The 21,703-nt window shown below is 48.2% G+C and overlaps 1 protein-coding gene across 1 annotated transcript in view; it reads left to right on the top strand.

Moving 5' to 3' along the window:
- ZDHHC7 (zinc finger DHHC-type palmitoyltransferase 7) overlaps positions 1–21,703 on the top strand; it is a 32,903-nt gene that overhangs the window by 8,725 nt on the left and 2,475 nt on the right. The window contains exons 2-7 of the mRNA XM_066242933.1: positions 7,103–7,188; positions 10,893–11,223; positions 18,629–18,753; positions 19,286–19,382; positions 19,958–20,039; positions 21,356–21,486. Coding sequence (XP_066099030.1) covers positions 10,909–11,223; positions 18,629–18,753; positions 19,286–19,382; positions 19,958–20,039; positions 21,356–21,486 — 750 coding nt within the window. The 5' untranslated portion in view covers positions 7,103–7,188; positions 10,893–10,908. The remainder of the gene's footprint in view (positions 1–7,102; positions 7,189–10,892; positions 11,224–18,628; positions 18,754–19,285; positions 19,383–19,957; positions 20,040–21,355; positions 21,487–21,703) is intronic.

Below are 21,703 nucleotides of genomic sequence, written 5' to 3'. Positions count from 1 at the left end.
ATGATCCCACACTCAAGCCGGTGACTCTGAGCTCAAGCCAGATGAGGCCACACTCAAGCCAGTGACTTTGGGGTCCCAAACCTGGAACACCAGGGGCCCAGGTTGACGCTATATCTATCCACTGTACCACCACTAGTCAGGCTGTGACCTTTACTAAGATGGGAAGAGTTGGGGTGGTTCTAACAGCTTAGTGGTGGAGGCATGTTTCTTCTGTGACCCTCCTGCAGTGGAGTTGTTGAGGAGCCAGTTGGATACACTCAGTGATGCATTATTAGTCTGGGAGTTTCCAGATATACATATTTGTAACTACGTGCTGCTGAGATGCTGTGAGACCAGTCATTTGCAGAGCATGTAGATAAAGGGGAAAACCCAGGACTGAGTCTGAGCATTCCCAACATTTAGGTGTCTGTGCAGGAGAAGGGCTTGGTAAGAGACTGAAGTGTGACTTGTGAAAAGAGAAAAACTCAGTGTTGTCTCCACCCAGATCCCCTTCATGAGGCTGACTTGTGTGTGTCCCAATTTGCCATCTTGGAGTGATTATTTAGTGTAAAAGACCCTTCTAGAAAGGTTAAACATGTTTACTGTTCACAGTAAGGATAATGAGACTTGGCTTTAGTTAGTTTACTATTCTATTGGATTTTTTTCTTAAAGGTTAATGTTCCATTCTTCAGATTCAGTAATTTGAGAAGAAAATAGTGGTTTTGTATGGCATACATTACTGATAGGATTTGAAAGCACAAACTGAATCTTTCATGATTGTAGATTGATGGAAGGAACATTTCAGAACATAAATGCAGTCAATACACTGGGAGATAATCTGAACGCTCCATTCTGTACCAAAGTCAGTGAGGATTCTGGCTCTCTCCTTAGTATACCCTGCCCTCCCTCGGGCCCCATCCTGGCTCATTTAGCATTCAGGTTGGTAGCATACCTGGGACATAAGTGCTTAACATTCTCCCTTCTCCCCCCTTCTGTATATCAACCTGTTTGCACAGCCACATGTGAGATACTATCTTTATCCTCTGAATTATTAGAAGTTCCCCGTCTGACCCAGCCTTAGTTTGTCCTGGCCATTTGTCACTTTCTCAGTCTCACCAGGACTTCCAGTTCCTTGAGGTTTTCAATCACCTGGTTTATCAGGCCTCACCCTTCATTCTGCACTCTGGAGTTAATCATTCTAGCCCAAGCAGTTGAAACCCTGGTTTTCTGTTATAATTTTTGTTCATCTCCAACCCAGCAGAAAAAAGGGCTCCTAGCTATTCTTATCACTTCATTAGAAACTGGATGTGATCAGCACGGTCAAACTGGATGGTATAAGCACTGTGGGTGCCCAGTGTTGTGTTTTGGTCCTTTTTTGGCTGCCCTCCCCTCCCCCACCTCCCTCAGCCTCTTTCCCAACCTAAGTAACTATTCTTTTTTTTTTTTTTTTTTGTATTTTTCTGAAGCTAGAAACCGGGAGAGACAGTCAGAAAGACTCCCGCATGCGCCTCACCGGGATCCACCCGGCACGCCCACCAGGGGTGATGCTCTGCCCCTCCAGGCGTCGCTCTGCAGCTACCAGAGCCACTCTAGCGCCTGAGGCAGAGGCCAAGGAGCCATCCCCAGCGCCCGGGCCATCTTTGCTCCAATGGAGCCTTGGCTGCGGGAGGGGAAGAGAGAGACAGAGAGGAAGGAGGGGAGGGGGGTGGAGAAGCAAATGGGCGCTTCTCCTATGTGCCCTGGCCGGGAAATCGAACCCGGGTCCCCCGCACGCCAGGTCGATGCTCTACCGCTGAGCCAACCAGCCAGGGCCTAAGTAACTATTCTTTTTTTTTTTTTTGTATTTTTCTGAAGCTGGAAACGGGGAGAGACAGTCAGACAGACTCCCGCATGCGCCCGACCGGGATCCACCCAGCACGCCCACCAGGGGCGAGGCTCTGCCCACCAGGGGGCGTCGCTCTGCCGAGACCAGAGCCACTCTAGCGCCTGGGGCAGAGACCAAGGAGCCATCCCCAGCATCCGGGTCATCTTTGCTCCAATGGAGCCTTGGCTGTGGGAGGGGAAGAGAGAGACAGAGAGGAAGGAGGGGGGGGGGTGGAGAAGCAAATGGGCGCTTCTCCTATGTGCCCTGGCTGGGAATTGAACCCTGGTCCCCCGCACGCCAGGCCGAGGCTCTACCGCTGAGCCAACCGGCCAGGGCCCTAAGTAACTATTCTTAAGCTTTCCACCACTTTGAATACCCACCTCCTTACTCTTTGCTCAGAAAACAATGACCCTCGTTAACTTTGGTCCATCTTGTCTGTAGACACAAACCCATTCCTCCAGTCTGGGGAAGAAGGGTCATTCTGCTTTGTCAGCTGTCACCTCCCTGAGTCTGCACACTTGACCCTCGTTCTGTAAAAATAGAAAAAAGTAAGCCCATATCGCTTTTCTAGTTTCAGGAAAAGCTCAAGTAAGTACAAAATTAGAAATAAAAAGAAACAGGAACGAGCATGGCTGGACCCCTTAGCTTATGTCCTCTTGGTCTGACAGCCTCATTGGCTCACCTAGGCATATACTCTTCCTTCTCTTCATATTCAGTCGCTTTGGGCTGTCCTAGGCTTTTAAAATTTTTTATTTTTATTTATTTATTCATTTTAGAGGAGAGAGAGAGAGAATATGGGGGCAGGAGCAGGAAGCATCAACTCCCATATGTGCCTTGACCAGACAAGCCCAGGGTTTTGAACCAGCGACCTCAGCATTTCCAGGTCGACGCTTTATCCACTGTGCCACCACAGGTCAGGCTGTCCTAGGCTTTTAAAAAGTACAGCATGGTCAGACCAAGATGCAGCATGTTGGGACTTTCGTGGAGTCCCAGGGACTAACTGTGACTTTGGGCTGGGACTTAAGTCCTGTGAATCCCTGGTGGTTCATCTGTGAAATGGCGATACCAAGTATTTCTTTAAGATCATCATAGTTTTAAGTGAAATAATACACGAGAGGAAGTTGGAAAATAATTTTCCTCCACTTTTCCTTCTAGCTACCAATGTCCTTCACTTAACCTCATTTTTAAATATTTGCTCTTTGAATTATCTCATCACCCCATCTCCAAAGTTCTTGGCACTTGACGGAAACCTGGCGCCCCCTTTGGTGTGTTGACTGCTCCCTTCTCTCCTGCCTGTAACTCCCTTCCTGGCCTCCGTGCCTGCTTCTTGGTACCTCTTCCTCCCCTTCCATGCCTATGTCCCCAGGGTCCCGGTCTCACACTTCTGTGGTCTCTTGGGTGAGTGCATCCATTCCTACTTCACCGGTTCCCTCTGTGCTGGGGTCTCACATCCCAGATCTCTAGGTTGGGGCTGGAGGAGGGCAGATATTAAGTGGCTGCTGGTCGGCTCTGCTGGTTTATTCTGCAGCTCCTGTGTTCCATGTAAGTGTCAGCGGGGCAGTAAAGCCTTTGAGTCCCTTTTATTTTCCTACACGGTGCCGTCCTCTCCGGTTGTTGGTGCCATGCTTTTCTTGCTGTGACTGTCTCTCAGACAGCCCCCTTAGGCCCCTGCTACCCCTCTGCCCTGGCCTCTGTCCTCTGCTTGGGTCACAGCAGCTTGCTTGTCGTTCTCCTTCCGTCCTAGTCTCACTTTGTCGCCACTTATCTTTTTAAAATATGTCTGTTTACCTAAATTCTGGTGCTTCCCATTCCAGCAGAGTGAAGTGCAAAATCCAGACTCCTGAGTTTGGCATGGAGAGTGCTCTGTTTTGAACGCCAGTCTATCCTGGATCACATTCCCTTCCCTATCCCCCACCCTTCCTTCCCCCTGCACCTTCTCACACTGTTCTCTCCTGTTTATATCTTGCTTGTCCGTGGGCCCACCATGCAGTCTTTCTTACTGACACTTCCTGATTCCTCCAGACAGAATTGGCCTTTGTCATCTCTCTCCCTCATCACACTTTGCTCCTAATTTGGGGATAACACTTAGCACATTATTTACAAGGCTGGCTCCCACCCCTGCTGATCTGTGAGCTCCTGTGGGCAGGAGTCTGTGGTGGTGCATGCGGGGTGAGGGGAGGCGGGGCTGGCATGGAATATGGTGCTTGGAGGGCCCTGCCCCTGGTTCTGAATTGAATGGACCCCTCACAGCTGATGTTCACTGCTTCTGCTGCTTCTGTGTCTGAAGCAGAGATTTGCTTATTTCTATGTTTTATATAGGTCATCAGTGGGTATGTGAATAGTAAAACAATTGATAGCTTTCAACAGCATTTTAATATAAACATGAATACTGGATTCTAGGGTAGACTTTCTTTTTATTGACTTAGTGAAGTACTTGTAACTTCTTGTTTGTAGTAACTGATCACTAATGCCCTTTGTTTACTTGTTTATGAGAAATACATGTTTTGTTTATAGCCAAGGGAAAAAGTGAGGGGGAAAGATTAAGAAACTTAACCCAAGGCACAGTTAAAAGTAAATCTTAGATGGGTCTTGAGTTCTGAAAACATTTAAAGTTGTTAGCTGTTGCCTAGATATTTTAATTAAGTTACTGTATAGAAATACGATATTTAAAAAGTCACCATCATTAGTTTAAGCAGCTTGGCATTAATGGCCATGTTTGTTATTAATAAGTTCAGAAGGGACTCAGAGCCAGAAGTATGTTAGGTTGGCGTTGAGGGCATGGTGGGGCGGGGGGTTGTCCAGGTAAATGCGGAGGGTGGACTGAATCCTGAGGACATTTGGATGGGATGGGCAGTGGAGGCTGACAGCAGAGCCTCCCCAGGTGGAGGTGCAGCAGACCTGAGACAGGAAACAGCAGCGTCTGGGTTACTGGAGGATCACCAGACTGTTTGGTGGCAGAGACTAGTGAAACATGCCCTCTGTGCCTCTTAATCCCCCTACGCCCCTATCCCTTCACCCTCTTCCACACCAGCCTCCTGGTGTCCAGGTCAGGCATCTTGGTTTCCAAAAATAGACACATTTTTTTTTTCTTTTTTAGACACCATATTTTAATTGGATTGTTTCCAGTTAAAAAATGGGCAGAGGACCAGAACAGACACTTTTCCCAAGAAGACATAGAAGTGGCCAACAGATACAGGAAAAGATGCTCACCTTCACTAGCTATAAGGGAAATGCAAATCAAATCACAGTGAGATACCAGCTCACACCTATTAGAATTTTATAATACATAAATAAAACTTGAGTTCATTAACTTTATGTAATACTTTTTTTTTTCTTTCAAATTTTGGGCCCCAAAATTAAGGTGCGTCTTTACACGGGGAAATGAGGTAAAACAAAAAGCAACAAACAAACTTGTAGACTTAGACAACAGTGCAGGTGGTTACAGCAGAGGGGAAGAGGGGCGGGGGAAGGTGAAGAGGGTAATGGGGGTCAAATATATGGTGATGGAAGGAGACTTGACTTGGGGTGCTGAACACAATACAGTGGATGATGGGTTATAGAGTTGTACACCTGAAACATATAATTATTAACCAGTGCTACCCCAACAAATTTAATTTTTAAAAAAAAAGACAACATAAAACAGATACCCCCTGAGGGTTTACTTAAGCAGAAAAATACTATAGTGGAAGAATGTTGATAAAAACAGAATGGCCCTGGCCGGTTGGCTCAGCGGTAGAGCCTCGGCCTAGCGTGCGGAGGACCCGGATTCGATTCCCGGCCAGGGCACACAGGAGAAGCGCCCATTTGCTTCTCCACCCCTCCCCCTCTCCTTCCTCTCTGTCTCTCTCTTCCCCTCCCGCAGCCAAGGCTCCATTGGAGCAAAGATGGCCTGGGTGCTGGGGATGGCTCTGTGGCCTCTGCCTCAGGCGCTAGAGTGGCTCTGGTCGCAATATGGCGACACCCCAGAGGGGCAGAGCATCGCCCCATGGTGGGCGTGCCGGGTGGATCCCGGTCGGGCGCATGCGGGAGTCTGTCTGACTGTCTCTCCCCGTTTCCAGCTTCAGAAAAATGAAAAAAAAAACAACAAAAAAAAACAGAACGGACAGGCTGTAGAGCACGTGTACCGGCAGCAGAATGGATAGAGACCAAGCTGCGCTGCAGAGAGAGAGATGTTTGCTGAGCGACTGCCTCTGCCAGACCTCCTGGTCGGGGCCTCTAATCCTAAATTTTTTCTTAGGTCATTTTCTTTGGTCTTTAGTTCTCCTTTCTGGGAGATTTCCCCTTTCTCTCTTCCAATCCTATTTTTAAGATTTCACAATTCTACCATCATGTTTATGTTGTTCAATAACAAGGAAGTCCTCATAAGTTCCTCTTTTTGTTTCACAGATACAGTTTCTTATTTCTTCTTGTTTTCCTCTCTGCATCATGCCTACTCTGAATTCTCCCCCCCCACACACCACTTCTTTTGGGGGTTCAGTCATTCATGAAGCCTGTTTTGGGCTTTCTTTAAAACACCTGACTGTTAGCTGTTCATGTTTGAGAATGATAGGGGCCAGGCAGTGGGAGCCATGGTAGGGTGTCCTCTAGTGGCCCTTGTCTTAGGGAAACCTGGTGGTGAATCTGACCTCTTCGATGGGGTTCCCCCACATCTTGGTATCTTCAGGCCTTTTTTCTTGGTCAACACTTGACCTTAGTCAAAAGGCTGAGAAAAAGGAGCACTGCTGGAGACTCTGTGTACCCGCCCACCTGCAGTGAGCCACGTGGGAGGTGCGACTGGAGTTCTTCATCCAGGAGGAGGCCCTCACTCATTTGCACGGGTTCCTTCAACCCTTCCATCCAGCTCTTCTTACCTCTTGGTCTCACTCTGTCCCTCTTTACTGTCGGTCCTTTGCTGTGGCTAGCAAAACAAATGTTGACCGTTGAGATGCAGGCTGGTCAGATTTGGTCTGGATTATCCCTAAAGATCTTTCTTGGCCCGAAGATTTGTATGAAACACTGTGGCTAAAATAACAGGAGGGTAAAATGGACAGACTTACAATACTTAATTTTCAAGATTGTCAATCAATTTACTTACTTAGTAATGAAAACTTAAAGGAGTAATGATTCATCATTAAGGATAGTTCTGAATAACAGAACTATATGTGTAAAATGTTATGTTGGTTATATATGTTCAGAAAGTTAATCATACACTAAGAAATAGTATACGCTCTTCTGTCATAAAATAAGTAACTTTTCTAATCAAATTTTACTGTCTTTCAGATCCTATTACATAGGACAGTATGTACCTTCAGATCCTGAAGAAAAGGCGCAAAACATTCAAGTAATGTTTCCAAATAATTTGTGAGGTAAGAGTGTGGTTTATTTAGGTATATAACCACTATTTCCTTTCTGACAGCTGACACTAGTGGCATTCTATTGAACAGGCAGTATGGGCCATACGTAAGGTTAATGGCAATAAGGAAATATTTCTCTTCACCCATTATCTTTGGTTTGCATACCACCTGTCCCAGAAGGGAAGCGTATCTTAGGGGTGCGGGTGCAGCATCCAGGAAGTGAACTGATAAGTTCTTAGCAAGTATTATAAGATGAAGTGAATGCTCAGGATAAATGTAATGGATAGTCGTTGCTTATATGGTTGTCACTTAAATAATGGAGATCTGCAGTGTAGCTTTTGTGTTCTGGGAAACCAGGCTTTATATAACATACGTACAAGCAGCTTAGGTTCAGGAGTGTAGACAAAATCCCATTAAATTGGCCATAAAAGTAGGAAAATGATGATGCGACATTTGCTTGACCATCAGTCAATGCATCGTGCTTTCAGGTTCCTCCCAGAAATGATCTTCAGCAGTATTAAATCAATAGCAGTTTGGGTATTTAGTGTAGAATAAGATTGCAGCCTTACCGTAACCAGTGTGTGTGTTTTAGTTTTGCATCGCAAACCACTGAACCACTGCTCTCATGTTCCCAGTATTTTTAGATTAATTCAATGCAAAGGAATTATTTCTTCATTTCCTCCCCTGCCTTCCTGTTGCAGTAATGACGTGTAAATATAGTGACTCAGAAGAATGCTTTTGTAGTTTATGACAGATAACTGAACACAGCCAGCATCCATTGATTACTTTCTTGAAAATAGTCACTTCTGGGTATCAGATTGTTTTCCCTTTTGTCTTCTAGTGGATTTAACAAATTTGGCTCTAAGACACATGAGCATTAGGCACCAGCATCCTAATATGCCCTTCTAGGAATGTCCTGCCACGCCAGTGTTTGGTGTCCTTGTGGGTGTTTTCCTGGCGTCGGCACTCCCAGCAGGGGCATACCAGCATGGCTGCCTCTGCGTGCTCTGCAGTTCTCACCAGGACCTCCACTGGTGGTTAAGCTGACCGGGCTTAGCTGTTCACATGTGTGCCTTTAGAAGCCATTTCGTCCTGATTTTTGGATAGAGCTCAGACTGCACAAACGCTGTACTCTGATAAGGTGCAAGTCTGTCTCTGGCCATGTGGCTGTACAGCATATTATCTTACTGCCCAGCAAGCAAGCATCTGTTTCTCATAGAAAGCGTTCTACTTGAGGAGTCTCCAGAAAGCAAAGGGGTCTGATTGGAAGAATTTTTCAGCTTGAGGTCTTGATATACAGTGATGATTTACTAAGAGACTTTTATGGCTATCACTAGGAAACCATTCGTGTTGGAGAAAGGTACAATTTCTTGAGGTCTTGATATACAGTGATGATTTACTAAGAGACTTTTATGGCTATCACTAGGAAACCATTCGTGTTGGAGAAAGGTACAATTTCTTGTTGTATCTGCCTATAAACAGACATGTACCTGCCTCTGGCATGCAGGCACCGAAAGGGAGCACAGGGAGAGAGGAACCAGACCCTCCACGTGAGGGGCTGACAGTCAGGGAGGGAAGACACGACGCTCTCGTGGAACTGACGAGCATGCCCTGAGAGTCAGGGAAGGAGTGAAGCTTCCAGATACTGTGTCGGCCGCCTGACAAAATCAGGCTTTCCAGTGGCATGGGCAGACTCAGTTTTTTCTCTCCTTTCAGACTCATGTCTGATTTCAGAAACCTTTTCAAAGCGCTGCTCAGAGGAAGGAGAACTGTCTTCTCGGGATGACTTGCCCAGAAGAGGGAAGTGTTGGGCCCTCAGGGTGGACAGTGGAGCGGGGATGGACTCAGTAGAGGGGTTTGCAGGGGCAGGTGGGCAGGCACATCTGGATGATGCCGGGTCCATAAGTGCTGGCTGGAAGAATGGCTGGCTGAGGTCTGCCCAATTCTCACCTTTAGTTTCTTCTCTGTAACTTAAAAAACTTGAAGCTATTTTTTGTCTAATCTAAGAGCAGGGTTATTTTACTGACTATGGGGAACAGTTTTATTTCTCTCTTGTACCAGTCGAGAGAGAGAGAGAGAGAGAGAGAGATTTTTTTTTTTTTCCCCTGAAGCTGGAAACGGGGAGAGACAGTCAGACAGACTCCCGCATGCGCCAACCGGGATCCACCCGGCACGCCCACCAGGGGCAACGCTCTGCCCACCAGGGGGCGATGCTCTGCCCCTCCGGGGCGTCGCTCTGCCGCGACCAGAGCCACTCTAGCGCCTGGGGCAGAGGCCAAGGAGCCATCCCCAGTGCCCGGGCCATCTTTGCTCCAATGGAACCTCGGCTGTGGGAGGGGAAGAGAGAGACAGAGAGGAAGGGGGGGGGGGGTGGAGAAGCAAATGGGCGCTTCTCCTATGTGCCCTGGCCGGGAATCGAATCCGGGTCCCCCGCACGCCAGGCCGATGCTCTACCGCTGAGCCAACCGGCCAGGGCCAGTCGATATATATTTTTTAATTGATTGTTTTTAGAGAGACAGAGAGAGGAAAGGAGAGAGAAGTATTCATTTATTGCTCTACTTAGTTATACATTCATTGGTTGCTTCCTGTATGTGCCCTGACCAGGGATCAAACCTGAAGCCTTGGCATTTCGGGATGCTGCTGATCTACCCGGCCAGGGCTAGTCAATATTTTTAGATCGAAAGGGAATTTTGCAAAATATTGGTAGAATGAACTCTCATCTACAGGTTCATTCATTCATTAAATGTTTTCATAATTAATATGCTCTAGTTGCATTTAAGGAAAAAAACAAACAAACAATAAATGGAACGCCCAGATTCGAAAGACTGCTGGGCCTCACTCATAGCAGACCTGACTCGAGGAGCCACATTCTCCTCTCTGCTCCTTCACGTCGGGGAGGGGCTCGTGCTCTGTGCCTGTCTGAGAGGTGAGCAGTGCACTTGCGCTGAAAAAGCACCCTGGGAGAAAAGACTGTCAGTGTTTTTCTATCCCTTGTATGAATGCTAAGGCCAGATGAACTCTGGCTATCTCCCTTGTTTTTATTTATCACGAACATCACTGCTCTTACGTGTATCAAACACCAGTAAGAGAAGGTCATACATTTAAAGTAGCAGTAGAACAAGTTGCTAGGAAAAGTGCAAGTTCCTCTTTCGTTTCGTTGGATCCTGTATGATCTCCGGTATTGGGGACTGTAGGAAATATAGGAAAGGTGTTAAAAGAATGGATTAATAGATGAAAGAAATGTGAAAAGATTAAAATAGAGAGGAAGAGCATTCTAGAAAGAATTGAAGAAGACAGAGCTAAAAATAGGAGACTGCCTCCAAAATATGATCACTGTTATCAGAGTTAAAATGAGGGAGAAATGAAAGTACTGAGAATCACACTGAAAAAGCCCAGGTAAGCGTGATGAGTTCAGTGTTCAGCGGGCCAGTAAGTGAGTAGAGAAATAGTCATTTATTCATCCCCCTTCCGTCAGGCGGGTGGTCCTGTCTGAGAGCTGTAGGGTCAACTGTGCATCCAGCACAGACTGGTCAGGTGGCACAGGACTTGTAGGCGTGGATGGCAGCCATGGCCGAAGTCTCATATCCACCCCGAGCCTCATGGGAACCTGGGTACTGTGGTTCTGCATCTAGCTTGTTCTTTGTCCACCTGTGGCTATGGCTAGCCCTAATGTGTCCCCCCGGAGCCTCACCAGCTCTGTGTCCAATCCCCTCCAGGGTGCATCGGGGAATCATGCCGTCCTCAGGACACCGGCTCCGTGATCTCGAACACCATCCTCTCCTGGCTGAAAATGACAATTATGACTCTTCGTCCTCCACTTCCTCCGAGGCTGACGTGGCAGACAGGGTCTGGTTCATCCATGACGGCTGCGGCATGATCTGCGCTGTCATGACGTGGCTTCTGGTCGTCTATGCAGACTTTGTGGTGACGTTTGTCATGCTGCTGCCTTCCAAAGACTTCTGGTACTCCGTGGTCAATGGAGTCATTTTTAACTGCTTAGCGGTGCTTGCCCTGTCATCTCACCTGAGAACCATGCTCACCGACCCCGTGAGTACTCGCTCTTCAGCTAGATTTCTCTCCTGTGTCTGGTCGAGTGTAACATCATAGCCTGTGTGGTGAGGGCCTCTTGCTCCTATAACCTCAGGTTTTTATTAATTCCTGGATATGGGTTAGTAGCATTTCTCACTGGAGAATGAGCATTGCTTAAATAGAAGTGATATTATAGTATATTAATGGAAAATATTCCCATTGGGCTGTTTATTCAAATAAAGAGATTGTACTAAATAAATTTTAAAACCCCTCCTAGTTTAAATATTTTGTTTCTCTAGGGATGGACTGGAAGTTGAGACCAGGGAGCTAGATTCCACCGCTGTACTAATCTTTACAGTTACCATTTGACCATAAGCAACTAATTGAATTTCTTTGGGCTAAAGGTTATCTATTATCTCTAAGTTCTTTCTAGCTTTGCAATTCGCTTGTTTTTTAAGTCTCAGCTGAAATCTGAAGCAAGCATCTCATTCAAGCTTGTAAAAGGTGAAGGTTCAGCCTGTCTGGGAGGAGAGGGGAAGAACTCCTAATTACTGGCTCCGCTGGGTGTGGGTTGTGACTTGGAAGGAAGTGATGGCTGGATAGAGATCAGGTTCGATGCCCAGTGAGAGAGCTGACAGGTGTGTGAGAACAAGGGCGTTATACTGGGCTCACCTTTAGAGCGTTTCCCTGAGAATAAAGAGGGGCCAGGTCTCACACAGTGAATGGCCTTTACTCCCTGATGTCTTGAAGGCCCCTGGATTCAGAACCTCCATGCTGGGTATAAGGTTGGTTCTGTGAGATTTTGGACGTCCTCTGGTAGGCACAGCATACAGGTCCTTGCAGCTCAGCCAGAAGTCACCTCCAGACAGTGGCTTCCAGGCTCAGCCAGAGCCCCGAGTAGGGCAGCCTGTGGGCCCAGTGGGGAGACTCCCCGTCAGCGGTGCCATGCTGCACGTGTACCTACCTGGGTGCTTGTGCTCAGTGTGGGGTTGAGTTTGAAAAAGATTCTTTCAAGCCCTGACCGGTTGGTTCAGCAGTAGAGTGTCGGCATGGCGTTTGAAAGTCCCGGGTTCGATTTCCGGCCAGGGCACACAGGAGAAGCACCCATCTGCTTCTCTACCCCTCCCCTTCTCTTTCCTCTCTGTCTCTTTCTTCCCCTCCTGCAGCCAAGGCTCCACTGGAGCAAAGTTGGCCTGGGCGCTGAGGATGGCTCTGTGGCCTCTGCCTCAGGCGCTAGAATGGCTCTGGTTGCAATAGAGCGACGCCCCAGATGGGCAGAGCATCGCCCCCTGGTGGGCGTGCCGGGTGGATCCCAGTCAGGCGCATGCGTGAGTCTGTCTGTCTGCCTCCCCGTTTCCAACTTAAGAAAAATACAAAAAAAACCCCAAATCTTTTTAGAGTATATAGTTCAGTGATTTTTTTTTTTTTTTTTTTTTTTCATTTTTCTGAAGCTAGAAACAGGGAGAGACAGTCAGACAGACTCCCGCATGCGCCCGACCGGGATCCACCCAGCACGCCCACCAGGGGCGACGCTCTGCCCACCAGGGGGCGATGCTCTGCCCATCCTGGGCGTCGCCATGTTGCGACCAGAGCCACTCTAGCGCCTGAGGCAGAGGCCACAGAGCCATCCCCAGCGCCCGGGCCATCTTTGCTCCAATGGAGCCTTGGCTGCGGGAGGGGAAGAGAGAGACAGAGAGGAAAGCGTGGCAGAGGGGTGGAGAAGCAAATGGGCGCTTCTCCTGTGTGCCCTGGCCGGGAATCGAACCCGGGTCCTCCGCACGCTAGGCCGACGCTCTACCGCTGAGCCAACCGGCCAGGGCTAGTTCAGTGATTTTTAATGCATTCACGGAGTCGTGCTGCCATCACTACAGTCAATTTTAGAACATTTCTTCCCCCCCTAAATAACCCTGCACCCCTAGCTGTCACTGCCCAGGCCCCCATTTCCTCGAGCCCTGGGCAACCACTAGTCTACTTTCTGTTTTTCGCCTATTTTGGAATCATGGAAATGTAATCATACAACACGTGGCCTTTAATGTCTGGCTTCCTTCCCCCTGCACAGGGTTTTCAGGGTTCATGTTGTATCAGTGTCTCACCCACTATTACGGCTGAGTAACGTTCTGTTGTTGGACAGAACTGTTTTGTTTATTAGACATCGTCAGTTGACGGACATCTGGGTTGTTTCCACTTTTGGCTGTTACAGGATGGCTGCCGTGAACATGTTGTACGAGCATTTTTGCGGACCTGTGTTTCACTTCTCTCTGGCATCTACCCAGGAGTGAAATTGCGGGTCACACGGTCATTCTACATTGGACTTTTTGAGGAACCGCCAGACTGTTTTTCACAGCAGCTGCCCCAGTTTACATTCCCCCCAGCAGTGCATGAGGGTCCAGTTTCTCTGCATCCTCAAGTCATTGTTCCCCTTTGTTGTTAGAGCCACCCTGAGGGGTATGCAGTGGTATTTCACTGTGGTTTTGATGGGCATTTCCCTAATGACTGATGATGCTGAGCATCATGTGCTTCTTGGCTATTCCTGTGTCTTTGGCGAACTGTCTGTTTAAGTCCTATGTCCGTATGGACGTCACTATGTCCGCCTGGCCACACCAGGACTCAGGTGGTAAGTTACAGAAACCATTGGGAGTTGGTGTAAATAAAACTGAGGAACCTAATGGCAAGAATCCTGCCAAGCACCTGGCTGGCTGTAAAACCTGGATGTGAACCTGTTAGAGAGGCAGGCTGAGCGGGGAGGTGGACAAGCCCCTCTGGCTTTCTCTGTCCGTTGGGTATTCTGTCCTGGCTCTCCCTGTACCTAGTGAAGAAGGGGAGCCCCACAGAACTGGAGTTGGAATTGGTAAGTTCCAGATCCACATTCCTGAAGGGAGACTGTGTGGTCCAGCAGGGTCAGATGTCCCCTCTTTGTCCTCTCACCGGAGAGTTTGCTTCCTATTCTCTGCAGAGCAGCATGGCTTTACCATCCCAGTGTCCAGAGTGGGCTCAGTTAGAACCATCATGCCACCCTAGGGCGGGGCAGATACCCCACTGGGACTTCATGTCATTCTGCTAAACCAATAGGACCTAGTCAGTCTTTGTTAGAATTGGCTTTGGTTTGTTATTTGAGAAAAGTACTTGGTACTATGAATAAGAAGCAGGGAGGAAGATGAGGTCCATGACATTTGATGGAGCGGAGATCTGATTATAAAGCAACAGCCGACTATTGAAAGATGAGACTTCACCAATCTTAATGCTTGGAAATACTGAGAACTTAAAATTGTGGAGGGACACGGAGCGATTACAAAGGACCACCCACTGCCCCTCACCCAGAGCCTGCTGTCTTGAATCCCTTTTTAAAGCCTTTTTTAATGAACATCAGCCTTCTCAGCAGACATTTGCCATTTGCCCCAACAAAGGTGTTCTTTCATTAACCCTTCAGCACCCAGGGTGGAATAAATCCACATCTGAAAATGAGGCCCCACACAAAGTGAGACGCAAAGCTGGGACTCGAACAAGATTTATCTATCTCCAGTGCCCCTGCTTCTTGCTAAATTCCTATAGACATTTCAAACATACAGAGAAATAGAGAGAAAATAGCTCCACGAACTTCAGTTACCACCTCACAGTCAGTCTTGCATCTGCGATGCCCTCACTTAACTCCCTCTTCTCCTCCCCAGAGTATTTGGAAGTGAATCTCAGACACTGTAAAACTTCATTTGTAAATATACTTCTCACAAAAATTAGGAGATATTTCAAAATGAGTATGAAGCAATAAAATATCTCCTAATTTTTGTGAGCAGTGTTTTTGGTGTATCTTTAAAGAGTAAGGGCTCTGCTTTATTAAAGTGTAGCCTCAATGCCAGTAGCTCCTGTGAAGAACTGAAGGATTTCTTACTGCTATCCAGCTCGAGTTCGGATTTCCTCACTTGTCTCAGTTCACATTCTTCTTTGTTTGAATAGGATCCAAAAAAGGTCTGTATTTTGCGTTTGGTTTTGACATGTCTCTTGTATCTCTTTTAATCTCTATGGTTCCTTTCTCTCTCTCTCTCTCTCTCTCTCTCTCTTTTTCCCTTGGGATTTTTAGAAGTGAAGAAACACGGTCTTTGTCTTGTAGCACGGTCTTTTCCTCCCACTCTGGAGGTTCCAGCTTACAGCCTGTGCGTATTTACTGTGCTCCTCACCCCTTGTGTTTTCCGTGCGTAGGGAGATCTAGGGGAAAGCCCATGCTTAACTCCCCCTTGGTTAGGTCCGGGGGATCCAGAATGCATGACAGAATTGGGGGGTCAAGTTGAAAAGATATGAGAGGAAAAGAAAGAACATGTTCCTTACGAAGCATAACTTCCCTGTATGTGTGATGTGGTTGAGGGCATTTTCCTAAAGCATGGGCACCTGGTTTCCTTATCGGTGGTGGATTAGAGGTGAGTGAGGGCAGGGGGCGAGGTGAGGTAGAGTGCTGGAAGAGGCGGCAATAAATAGAAAAGCCTTTAGGAGAACTTTGTGCATAAGGGGAGCAGTGGTAGGAAGGGTTAGGGTAGGAAGCCGCCCGAGGCATGGCTGTGACCTGGTGCCGGGATCACAGTCCTAGAGAGACAAGTTTGAAATATGCAGGACACGTTTTAGAAGAAATAGCCCTTGAAAATGAGTGTAGTACGAATTTGAGCTTGAGGGCTATGCCTCAGCTGTTCAGGAGGCTCCTTTTATTGGAATGAACAGTGGATCCCACTGGTGCCGAGGTAACGGGCGCTTCTCCAGATGTGATGTGGCAAGACCCTGGGTGCTGAGCAGGGAGTTGACTGTGAACGGAGCGGCCTGCTGGTGGGATGAGCCCAGCACAGGGACCAGCCCTCCGCTTGGTGTCTGGTCTGCAGAAGCACACCGCGAAAGACTCCAGTCCAAGTGTAGGTCGTTGGCTGGGGGGCCTCAGGAAAGTCCTCTCAAAGCCCCGATAAGACAGGGCCATGAGCAGCTTCCCTGACTGCCCAGGGTTCTGAGCAGCCAGAGGAATGTCTGAAAGCAGAAGATGCCTTAACACTAGGCACAAGTCTCCATGCACTAAATGTCACATAGCGATTGTTTGCTATCCCCTTGGGATACACGGCTTTCTTCAGTAAAAATCATAAGCAGTTTTCTAAAACAGATGGGTAGTGTTAGGGTGTTTTGCTTTTCAAAGGGTATTTCTTTTATCACATTTGTTTTTACTATGGAAAAGTACATGCGTTGCCCTTGCTGCGTTGCTCAGTAGATAAAACGTCCTGGTGCACCAAGGGTGTGGGTTCGATCCCCGGTCAGGGCTTGTATGAGAAGCAACCAATGAGTACACAACTAAATGGAACAACTATGTGGAACAATGAGTTGATACTTCTCTCTCTCTCTTTCTCCTTCCGCCCCCTTCTCTCTCAAGTCAATGGGAAAATTTAAAAAGACATTTAGAAAAGCACGTGTGTCTTACAAAAATTAAGGTGGGTGGAATTTTAAATCTTGTTCATTTCCTCATATTATGGAAATTTGCGATGTTGAACTGTCACCAGGAGCGAATATACACTATTATGATATTTTATAAAATTAGAACAGTGTTAAGACTCCTGGATTGCTGGAGGAAACTTGAAAGAATCCAAATTGTGGTATGTAAATTTAGTAAAATATTGCACTGAACATTCTGATTTAAATTTTCAAAAAGAGTTTAAACCCTTAACTTTTTCACCTTCTTTAAGGAGACAGTGGGAGTGTTAGAAAACCCTGGGACCTGACCAGAGCAACTTCTCGTTAGGACCGTGAAACTAAACTGACGGTACTTGTTCAGGGGGCAGTCAGCTGTATTGGAGGGTGGTAGGAGGGGACATTGACACTTTGCCCGCAGTGCCCCCTGTCCCACTTCCCCAGGGCACCCCCTGGAGGCCAGCCTTCCTGCCCCGATGGGCCTCCAGGTCTGGCTCACTGGAGCTGTGGAGCCCAGGGTCCTCAGTCTCCAGGCATGCTCACCTGCTGCACTTCTTCAAACTGGGGTGTCAGCACCCGCCCTGCCCGAGTTTGGATGTGGCTCAGGTATCCAGCCTGCGCATCCGGGCTGCAAGGAGCTCCAGCGCTGCCCTTCTGGTCAGCAGAGTCCCTCACTGTCCCCGTTCGCTCCACCTCCTCAGTCTCCCAGAGCCATTAGCTCCCGCCCTTCCCTTCCTCACTGTACTGCTGGCCTGATGCTCGCATGGCTCAGCGGGGCTCATCCTCCAGAGAGGTGCATTTCTGCATGAAGCACAGGCTCCAAGGGGCTAGGAAGTGGGACACAGACCTTGTTCCCTACGTTGAGACATTTAGAAGGCCCCCCACCCACCGTCCCCATCTACGCTAGTCAGGTCGCTCATCTTAGTCCAGCCTGCACTGTGCCCGGAATCATCTTCCAGAGGTGCTTCTCATGCCTCTCTCTACTGCCCAGGGATCAGGCCTTCCCTGTTGCGGCTGGCTCAGGCCGCCACTGCCTGCTGCATAGGCCTCGCTGCCCTGAGTCTGGCCTCCAACCCACATGGTTCTGTGAAGGGGCCCCTGGCGGGCTGCCTCTTGCCATCAGCTCACATTTCCCTAACTGCTCTTCCCGTCGCTCCCCTGGCACTTGGGGCACATGCAGTGCACTCTGCAGCCCTGACCCCGAAGCCAGGTGCAGAGTTGGGTCCGTTACTGGGCACCACACCTCCCAGGTTTGAGTGTGAGTGCTCTTGATTAGGTTGGCCTATAAAAACACAAGTCAAGTCCTTGTGAGATTGCTTTGTTCAGTGTTCTCCTAGAGCAGCTAATAGGAAACTGTGGACAGCGTTATCAGGCCAGCCCTGCCCACAGAATGGGGTGGCAGGGCGGGGGTGGCAGTCAGCTGCCCTTGAGTTGGAATGGCTTCACAAACAAACCTTGCCTCTGGTGTAACTTGCATTAGCTCAGAAAACCTCATGTGACCTACCAGTTTATGAAGGATAATAAGGTATTTATTTTGAGTTTATTTTATTTTTTGTTTTTCCACTGATTTTGAGAGAGAGGAAAAGGGAGGGAGGGAAGAAGGGAAGGAGAGAGAGGAAAAGAGAAAAAGAGGAGAGAGAAACATCAAGTCATTGCTCTGCTTAGTTGTATTTAGTTGTGCACTTATTTATTGCTTCTTGTACGTGCCCTGACCAGGGATGGAACCCATGACCTGGGAGGGCCGTGACCATACTTTATCCACTAAGCCACCCGGCCAGGGCCATTTTGAGTTCATTTTAATGCATGTTATTTTTCATACAAGAAAAAACTTCTTGTCCTGCTTGGGTAATAGTTATTTTTCATATTAATATGCTTTAAGTGGCAACCACAGCATTACTAATTATTTTATGATATATAAAGTCTAAGACTGATAATTCCCACATTTGATTGTTCGTAATCTTTTCTTCTCCCTAACTAAGCATACTTTATTAAACTGTAGGGGGCAGTACCCAAAGGAAATGCTACTAAAGAATATATGGAGAGTTTGCAGCTGAAGCCTGGAGAAGTGATCTACAAGTGCCCTAAGTGCTGCTGTATCAAGCCGGAGCGTGCCCACCACTGCAGGTACCGAGGTCCTTCCCTAGGGCAGCCCGGGCACGCCCATCACTGCAGGTACCGGGGCCCCTTCCCTAGGGCAGCCCGGGCACGCCCACCACTGCAGGTACTGGGGCCCCTCCCCTAGAGCAGCCTGGGCACGCCCACCACTGCAGGTACCAGGGCCCCTTCCCTAGGGCAGCCCGGGCACGCCCACCACTGCAGGTACCGGGGCCCCTTCCCTAGGGCAGCCCGGGCACGCCCACCACTGCAGGTACCAGGGCCCCTTCCCTAGGGCAGCCCGGGCACGCCCACCACTGCAGGTACCAGGGCCCCTTCCCTAGGGCAGCCCGGGCACGCCCACCACTGCAGGTACCGCAGCCCCTTCCCTAGGGCAGCCCGGGCACGCCCACCACTGCAGGTACTGGGGCCCCTTCCCTAGGACAGGAGGTCCCCCTCAGTGGCCTCTGACCATCATTACAATTTCATGTATTGGACGCATGGTGTGGGGTTGTGTCCCCTCGGAGCATGTAGTACTAATAATTGAACCTCTCCTTTTTAGTATTTGTAAAAGATGTATTCGGAAAATGGATCATCACTGCCCGTGGGTGAACAACTGTGTAGGAGAAAAGAATCAGAGATTTTTTGTGCTGTTCACTGTAAGTAGAAATATTTATATTTATGTAGTGACTTAATTGAGTTTAAATTTTTTTAACTAGAATCTTACCTGGAGCTGGTAAATTTACTCTAACATCAGACCTGTTTCCCTTCAACCTTTTCTCTGGATTCAAATTATAATGCCATACTGTGATTGGTAGAAGTAGTCCAGCAGACAAATCTGTGTTGCTTGTGTTGTTTTAGGTGTATTACTGTCATCTGATTCTCAGATACACAGTTCTTTTTTTTTTTTTAGATTTTATTTTATTCATTTTAGAGAGGGGAGAGAGAGAGAGAGAAGTGAGAGAGAAAGGGAAAAATCAGGAAGCAAAGGCAAGCCCAGGGTTTTGAACCAGCAACCTCAGCGTTCCAGGTCGATGCTTTATCCACTGCGCCACCACAGGCTAGGCTCAGATACACAGTTCTTAAAGGATCTGGGATAGGCAGATGTCAACAACTCCTTCCCTCATTAATTTTACTAGCAGATGAAATGGAGGAGTCAACACAGATTAAGCGGACTTTGCTCCTAGAACTATGTGATTGCTTACCAGTGGTAACCAGTGTCTCCTCGTTCCAGATGTACATCGCTCTGTCTTCAGTCCATGCTCTGATTCTCTGTGGGCTCCAGTTCATTTCCTGCGTCCGAGGGCAGTGGACAGGTACGTTCGTGTGTGTCATTCCTGGAGGCTGGGCAGCTAGGTGGAGAGGGGAAGGCTTTAAAGGGAAATGTATTTTCCAGTTTTGAAAGAAAGCTTCTCAGTTATTTTAGGAGTTTTTTTTAATTTTTTTTTATTGCTCACACTATTAATATAAGTCCAATATTTGGACTTGCTGTGAACTGTTTTGCCTGGGGAATGTTCTGCCTGTTCATTTTAGTATCTTGTTTCCTTGTGTATTGGGTGATCATTCTCTCTATTTTGTTTTTATTTTTTTGGATTTTTTTTTCTGAAGCTGGAAATGGGGAGGCAGTCAGACAGACTCCCGCATGCACCCCACTGGGATCCACCCGGCACGCCCACCAGGGGGCGATGCTCTGCCCATCCAGGGCGTCGCTCTGTCGTGACCAGAGCCACTCTAGCGCCTGGGGCAGAGGCCAAGGAGCCATCCCCAGCGCCCGGGCCATCTTTGCTCCAATGGAGCCTCGGCTGCAGGAGGGGAAGAGAGAGACAGAGAGGAAGGAGAGGGGGAGGGGTGGAGAAGCAGATGGGCGCCTCTCCTGTGTGCCCTGGCCGGGAATTGAACCCGGGACTTCCGCACTCCAGGCCGACATTCTACCACTGAGCCAACCGGCCAGGGCCAGGAGTTGATTTTTTTAAAGAAAAGAATATGGGTAAGTATTAACACCACCCTTTTCCTAGTCTAGTGAAGCTGTATATAACCATTTGTCCTTAGTCGATTAGTAATTTCTACTAGACAGTCTCATTTATATTTTGCAGATACAGAGGGAAGCTGGTATCCTTCCCACCAGACCTGGTGTTTATTTTCTTCTGGTTAGCTAGCTAGGCATTGTTCAGAGTCCTCCTTGCATGACAGAATGTGAGTGCAGTGAAGGTGGCCAGGAAGTGTCCAGCCCTGGGGGCACAGGCAGGTCTGACATCCTGCCCCGGTGCAGGTGAGTGGCCTGTGTGTATCTCCCATGTGGGTACATGTGCCTCTCTTCTTCTCAGGCTTTAGTTGCATTTTAATACGCACTTTAATACACAAATACAGTCTCAATAGAAACCTCAGGTAATATGGAATCTTTGGAAATGGCTGGCCGGGAAATGGTAGTGTGTTTTTGCTTGGAAGGACAGATCTCCTCCGCCCCTTGGTGATCAGTGAATGTACCCGTTTGCAAAATGAGCGTGTTCTTTCTGGAAGCCAACCCCGGCGCTGCCACTGTGAGGGTTCTCCTGTGAGCTGAACACGGCTATCCTGGTCCGTGGTCTTCCTTGTGCTGCAATGTCCGGTCACACCTGCTTTCTCTCGTCCGCAGAGTGCAGTGATTTTTCACCTCCAATCACTGTAATCCTGTTGATCTTCCTGTGCCTTGAGGGTCTCCTGTTTTTCACGTTCACTGCAGTTATGTTTGGCACGCAGATCCACTCAATATGCAATGATGAAACGGTATGCTTCGTTCTCGGCTATGTTTGCTTAATCTTTGGCAGAAGCTTGAGTAAGTGGGAAATCCTAGTGTCAACAGCAGGTGCATGTGTATCCACTCGGGAGATAATTGGGCAGCCCAATAAGCTGTGCAGGCCCGCTGTGCTTGTTCCTCCTGTCGTCCAGCACAGTGCGGCTTTCACGGATCAGGGCGAGTTGAGAGTCAGCAGAGCCAGGCAGA

This window comes from Saccopteryx bilineata, chromosome 9, assembly GCF_036850765.1.
Source record: "Saccopteryx bilineata isolate mSacBil1 chromosome 9, mSacBil1_pri_phased_curated, whole genome shotgun sequence".
Taxonomy (NCBI): domain Eukaryota; kingdom Metazoa; phylum Chordata; class Mammalia; order Chiroptera; family Emballonuridae; genus Saccopteryx; species Saccopteryx bilineata.
Note: the sequence above shows the minus strand (reverse complement) of the source record. Positions and strands in the feature narration are given on the sequence as shown.